A 7,102-nucleotide genomic window follows, 5' to 3' on the forward strand; every position below is an offset into this window, starting at 1 on the left:
CAACCCAGACAGAATGAAATTTTTATTTAAATTTTTTTTTTTTTTTTTTTCATTTCAAAGGCAATTGGAATAGGATTCGGATAGGATGCTGATTTTAATTCTTCATTCCGGCCATAAGGATTTGATCACTTGGTAAATCAGATATAAAATCCTGATCTCGTTAATCCCATTTGCATGCCTCATTGTATTACAGTGAAATCTGGCTCTGTTGAAGCATTCCTTTAGATTTTCAATGGCCCAAAAATCAGTGTAATCGAAACAATCCTAACTATTTAATTAAATTTAATTTGGACCATCCAATGTAGACAATTCCTTTATGTAGTTTTAGTTTTATACCGCCCGCCCATTCATAGGCTCTTGATCAAACAGTTAGGCCATGGAAAATAAAAAACCGATTATTTTTTCACTATTTTTAGGGATTTCCGATGCTCTCTCCACTCACACCAACTCAAGTCTCTCACATTCCTTCTCGATCATAATTTTTCATGGTTGCCAATCATGACTGTCTACCAAATAGTGGAGAATTCTTCCAGGTAATTCCAATGGAGAAGTTGGGAAAAAAAACTGTCTTCTTACTTAATAAACCTGTTTGGATTACAGGATTTTTTTGGAAAAAGCTTGGAAAGAAAAAAATACTTAATTTCCTACCTTTGTTCTCACGAAAAAAATATAATTTGAACCAACCCAATAGAGAGGTGTTCCAATTTATGATGATAACCCTCTAAATTAAATCACGTTATAAGGGGGGTGTGCAAGTACTCCAGGGGGTGAAAATATCATCACCCACTAATCATAATCATGTCATTTCACTCTAAATCATGAAAAAGAAGAAAAAAAATTATATTTCTTGCATTCCTAATAAGTCCCCGGGTCTGTTCTTCCAACCCATCTCATTCTCCATTTTTTAGACCAGGCGAGATTGGAAAAAAAAGCCTAAAAAAGCCACGCTTCTGAGAAATGTTAAAGAACATCAACTATATCTTTATAATGGACCCATCTTGAATATCAAATGGGAAAGAGGAATATCTTGACCCAACAAATCTTAACCGTTCGATCTAGAACTTGAGAACAGGATGGTTTAATGCTAATAGGATCAGCAGGCCACATCCAAAATGGATATCAAGGCTTCTTTGAAAGTCAACAAGTGTGTCATTTTCAAAACTATTATAACCATTATCTTCAAATAATCATATTTGAATTAAAAAGCATATGCTTATAAGATTGGGAAATGATAAATTCACCCCCTTTTCTTCCCTGGGCCACTCCCTCTAGTGTATTTATGAATTATGCTCTTTTTTCACTACAAGGGGTTGGGACGGGGATGAAAGGAGTGCGAATATATCTTCAAACAGTCATTCAAAACAAAAAAGAAGGCCAATCATCTGACTGAAATGATCATTCTACTGTAGCTTAATGGACTGTAATTTTTACACATAGTACAATAATAACCCGAAGAATTAAGAGAAACTGAAAATGTTGCTCATACCATTCAAGAATTCAGCAACCTCACTAAATTACCAGAAAGAAGCTTCAGAAGCTTCAGAGCTCTCATATGAAATTTCTTCGTCACTTGTAACTTCTTCAGGTTGAACAAACTGAATCAAGTAATGAACTCCATTGATCACATCATAAACCATCAGTCCTATCCTTCCTCCCGCCCAACTGCCCAGATGACTTCCCACAAGATAACCCAACCTCCCAAGCCTTTGTTCTCCTTGAAAACCTCCTGCATATGCCCCAAACAAGGTTCCAGTGCCTCTAAGAAATCCCTCGGCTAGGGTACCCCCGTAGTATATAGCTTCGAAGAAGTCCCACCCAGAAGAGATAATTGGACCTATGATGCGTTTGGCTTGTCGAGTTGCCAGCTTCGCAGCTTTTGCCCCAGCTATTTGTGCCTGTTTAGCGGCAGCATTGGCGGCCAAACCCTCCGACAAGGCCTCAGTCACGGCAATCTCGATGGCTCGATGCCTGATTCTCTCAACATGGGCAGCTCTGATGTTGTAGATATAGAGCTTTACACCTTCTTTAACTGCACATGCTAGAGTCCCAGAGCCCATGTCAAAGCAATTTAATATTGTGAATTTCCCACTTTGAGATGAGGCCTCCTCTCCCATCAGTTGCCTGCATTTTTCAGCTGTAACAGAAAATGTGAACTCATGTTCCATACATGTCATATGCAGAAAAATGTCATGAATACAGAAAAGGAAAAAACAGCTGTGTGCATGTGTGCATGTGCAGCTAAAGAACCAACCCAATGATGTTTTTTTTTTTCTTTGAACAGCAACCCAATGATGGTTCATAACTTCTTGAATTCATAGACTAAGTTTCAACATTCCCATGTGTTGAGGGTAGCCAACAAAGTGACGAAAGATAATGCAGACAATAAGAAGGCACAAGACGATAGAGTTGTACACCAAGCCTCAGTCTAACAGGTAGCTGCTGGCAAAAGTCACTGAGGCTGGAAAAATACCAGAAAGAAGAAAAACTCGCACATGCTGGAGAAAAGCAACTAAAGCTGTGTGTTGTCTCTGTTACTTCCGTAATTTCTTCTTTTCTTCTTTTTCTTTCCAAGTTAAATTAATGTTATTGTTCAGAAAAAAGGCTTCATCCTCACCACGTACTTATTTATTAAGCCTCTTTTGTCTATATGGAAATGTTGCCCCTTGGATCATTTTCTGTTAGATTACTCTACATTCACGTTACTACGACAAGTCGACAAGTAGTCATGCTGCTACCCATAGTTGTCAACCTGTGACTCGACTCGTGACTCAATATCATTATTTTATGACTCGTGACTCGTAAGATTTTTTGACAAGAACAGAAATTTAGTTGAAAAAATATAATTATATATCAAAAGATGAATCACATAAATAAAGCACTAAGCCAAAAACATAAATAATGATATGCTTGTAACTTGCATGCACAAAAAAAAAATTAAGTTCTGGTAGGAATTTAATCATGGGTGAAGACCCTACCTTGCTTTAGATTTGTATCCGCCCATGATTTATGGTATGGTTGGAAGGAGCCCAGATTGTCCAAGATTGGGAGCCTCCCCGCACATGTTTTTTTGAAGCTAAACTTTGACGGACCGAGCATGGGGGATCATGGTCCTGCCGAAATTGGAGGAGTCTTGAGGGATGAATTTGGAGCCATGAAATGAGCTTTTACAGGTCTCAGGAGTCGCAGACACTAATAAAGCTGAAGTGTGTACTATATATCGAGGAATAAGGTATCTTAAGAGTGAAGATTTGAATAAGGTGAGACCCGCTCAATGTGATAATGTGGCTTAGTGGCTCTCATTCCTTCCCTTGGAGGTTTGCCTCTTTTTTCGATGAGATCCAAGACAGGGTGGGGGATGCATCGATTTCTTTCCATCATGCCAGGCGGTCAGATAATGGAGCGACAGACAGTTTAGCTAGAGATGGCGTCTCTAGGGAGAGAGTTGAGCTATTTAACTTCCTTCCTCCTTGACTCATGCAATGGGCTTGTTCTTGTTCTTGTCTTTCTTTTTTCTTTTTGTCTCTTTATTTGTATAGACCTCCTCGGCCTTTTTTCGCATTTAATGCAATTGCCTACCATTCAAATAATAATAATAATAATAATTTAGTTCTAAGTTCCAACTCCAAGTTTTCAACCATCAAAACAAGAAAGCGGCCCAGCAACTCGAGTCGACTCGTACAAGTCTTATTTTTTTGAGTCGACTCACAGCGACCAGTAAGAGTCACCAAACGACTCGTAAGAGTCTTCAACAGAGGCGACTCACACATGAGACTCACCTCGAAAGCCCCACGACTCGACTCGAGAGTTAACTTGTACAACTCGTGTGGGTCCATGATACTCAAGGTGTTATTTTTGTTCGATCATTTTTCTACATGATAAACGAGAACTGGTGGGATCTAGTGGTGCAAGAATATGGAAATCCATTGCGAAGCCAAGGGTAATGGTTTTTGCTTGGACAGTGCTACACAAGAAAATCAACAATTCCGATTGCCTAAAAAATGAATGCTTCAAGTAACGAGTGGGCGCATTTTGAAAGGAGACTCTCTAAATCACTTCTTAATCCATTGTCCATTCTCTCATTATCAGGATATGAATAAGTCCTTTGGCTTATCATGGGTCTTCCAAAGGTCCATTAAGAATATCTTGATACACTGGAAGGGTGAACGGTTTGGTAGTGCGGGCCAGACATTGTGGAAATTAGTACAATATTCATTGATTTGGAACATGTGGAAGGAGAGAAAAATAGAATCTTCAAAGAAATGCAGAAAAAGTTGGGATAGAATATCTGTTGAGATCAAAATAGATATAATTTCTTGGGGAAGATAAAAATTGGCCCAAACTTTAGGAGATATTCTAAGGAATTGGCAAATGGTTATGCAAAAGAGGAAGAAATGTGAAAGCTGCACCAAGATGGATACCTCCACCGTTAAAATGGATAAAATTAAATTTAACACTAGCTCAAAAGGAAATCTGGAACGACCGGGCATTGGTGGATTACTTCGTGATTCTAGTGGCAGATTGTAGATTTCCTACTTCCTAACGAGGTGGAAGTTAGAGATTTACTTTGGGGACTAAGATGGTACGTGAACTTTAGCCCTGACCCTTTAATCATTGAAGGTGATTCAACAAATGTCTCGGAATGTGAAAAACAAAGTTAGGGGACCTTGGAAACTAGCAAGTATAACAGCGGAAATCATAGATCTTGTTCGAAAAATCGGACTACAATTCCAGCATATGAAGTGCTCACCCAATAAAAAAGATGATAAACTGGCAAAACATGGCATGGAGAAGGAGGCTGTGGAGATTGTAAATACATTCATTGAAGAAGCAATAGCAGAAATATAAAATGCTTCATTCGATGAAGAAGGGACAAGAAAATTAGTCGAATAGATTCCAACTCATAAACAGTACAAAGTAAAAACTCTGCAGAGAAATTAATATAGCATAATACAGTTGTAGTAACACCAAAATATGATGCAAGTTAGTGATGTATGTCGACTTCCATACCACACAACAAATAACAAAGACCAGTCCGCGAGGAACTGAGTTTTCTCAGCTGTGGGAAGTTGTGAGTTAATACTTAATAGATCCCACAAAACCCAATCACCAGATCTTGCAAGAGACATTGACATTAATCTAAATATCATTTAACTTTCTTTGGACTCGATAAGTTTACAGCGAATATGTTGATGAATCCACATCTCTTGCCAACTGAAAATCATGCCCACTTATCGACATTATTTACCACTTTCTTGGTTTTAATTTCAAGTTCCATCCAAAAATCTCATAAAAAACATGTAGTCAAAATTTTTAAAAAAAAACCAACTTAAACAGGAATAGGATTTAGGCATTCGATATAAGATAGAAATTAAGAGAAAGAAATAGTAGAGAAACAGCAAAAGATAGACAATTAACTGTAAGAAAAATTAGAGAAGCATTTTTCTTCCATTTACAGTGATTACAAGAGATCAATAATTCTCAAAACGACTAGAATAGAATCACTGAAAATCAAAATTTGAGAAATCTATTTACAGAACTGAGTCAAAGAACTGAACAAAATAGTGGTATTTTAATGAAAATACCTCCCATGCTGAGAACGATTATTCCACCGATAAAGAGCATTAATCGGACCCTCCTCTTCTGCAAATCCATCATTTTGACAGCACTAACCCTAACCCTAACCCTAACCCTAGGAGAGGGTTTTTAAAGATGGGAAACCCTCAAGAGGAGAAAATTCAATTCAAACAGACGTCAGAGAAAAGGTTTTACAAGGCTTATTTTAGTAAAGAGAAAAGTCGGCTTACGGAAGGTCGGAAGGAACGAGGAAAAGCAATGATATAATTTGACCCATTTTCTTCCTCGGGGCACACCCTTTTAGTGTAGAAAGAGTGGTCATGATTCTGACTGGGAAAAAAGGGGGAGGATATATCACTTCCCAAAGGGAAATGCTAAAACTAAAGGGCCTGTGAGTCTACGCCTTCAACAGAAATATTTAAAAAGGAAAATGATAAAAATAAAAGAGCATGATATAGGCTCCTTAGGGGGAGTAACCATGGTTTAAAATTTCAGCCTAAATCGAAATTTCGGATTTCGGACAGGGCCGACACCAAAAGTACATAAATTCGGTATCGGCACATATTCCGAAATTTATTTTTATTAAGGTTTCAGCCACTGCCGAAACCAACACCGAAACCGAAATTTAAAACCGTGGGAGCAACATGGGTTAGGCGAGTTCTACCCCATTTTGCTTGGGTTGGGTTGGCATTTCCTCGGGTTGGGTTGGGTTAGTGTTGGACCCGATTTAATTTCGGGTTGGGTTAGGGTTGAGGCTTTGGCAACCCACCCGGCTCTGTGGTCTAATTTTATCATGATTTTTGTTGGGTTCTGTTTTTTCTTGTATTTGTCTACTTGGCCATAGGCGAACGGACTCAACCCAACCAGATTTCAGGTTAGGTGGGTTGGATTAGGGTTCATAGATTTAGAGGCGGGTTGGTTAGGGTTGACCATCCTCAACCAGAGGCTCGAGTTGGGCTAGGGTTCTCAACCCTATCCAACCCGACCCGAGTTGCACCCCTAGTAAACGCTTATTGGGGCCCCCTTGCGTCTCATGTATGTGATTGGTCCGTTGATCTGAATAGTGACCGTACCCCTACTCCAAGGCCGTTAAGATCACTTTGATCAGCTGATCTTAGATCATTGATCCACTTCGTTTAGGGTCCCCTTAAAAAAGCTAAACCATTTCTTTTAGCTACTGATATTGGAACTACTATGTGACTAACTGTGCTCTATTATTTAAACAGCTGTCAAAGGTTATTACAGTGTCCAAAATGTTGTCAGAAGCTAATTACAACAGAAAAGACAAGTTGAGAGTGCAATTATTAAAATATGGCGGTGCCAATATCAGTAGCATAGTTTTTAAGCCGCTGATGTTGGCACTACCATAGTTTACTAATTGTACTAACCCAACTTGTCTTTTCTTGTTAAAAACTGGAATCGAAGTTGGGATTTGCTAGCGTCCATCGCAGAAGGCATTTCTCGGATGGTCTGTTGCATGTGAGAGCAGCCACACAGGCTCACTTTCCAGCAGGTTTTGTATTCATTC

At 38.8% G+C, this 7,102-nt stretch overlaps 1 protein-coding gene across 1 annotated transcript; it reads right to left on the reverse strand.

Moving 5' to 3' along the window:
- Positions 1 to 1,383: 1,383 nt before the first annotated feature.
- LOC143881549 (uncharacterized) lies at positions 1,384 to 5,786 on the reverse strand. Its single transcript, XM_077384667.1, has 2 exons — positions 5,583 to 5,786; positions 1,384 to 2,134 (listed from the first exon to the last, which is right to left on the reverse strand). The coding sequence occupies exons 1-2, from the start codon at positions 5,653 to 5,655 to the stop codon at positions 1,515 to 1,517; spliced, it is 693 nt and encodes a 230-aa protein (XP_077240782.1). The 5' UTR covers positions 5,656 to 5,786; the 3' UTR covers positions 1,384 to 1,514.
- Between the last annotated feature and the right edge of the window lie 1,316 nt (positions 5,787 to 7,102).

Source organism: Tasmannia lanceolata, unplaced genomic scaffold (genome assembly GCF_043159265.1).
Source record: "Tasmannia lanceolata isolate RefF3 unplaced genomic scaffold, GAP_Taslan_0.1 ptg000007l, whole genome shotgun sequence".
NCBI lineage: Eukaryota > Viridiplantae > Streptophyta > Magnoliopsida > Canellales > Winteraceae > Tasmannia > Tasmannia lanceolata.

Excerpts from the sequence above, each read along its gene's own strand:
- LOC143881549 (XM_077384667.1), bottom strand. The coding sequence starts at position 5,655 with ATGATGGATTTGCAGAAGAGGAGGGTCCGATTAATGCTCTTTATCGGT. Across the intron at positions 2,135-5,582 it reads AATCGTTCTCAGCATGGGAG|CTGAAAAATGCAGGCAACTG; the intron begins GTATTTTCATTA and ends TTTCTGTTACAG.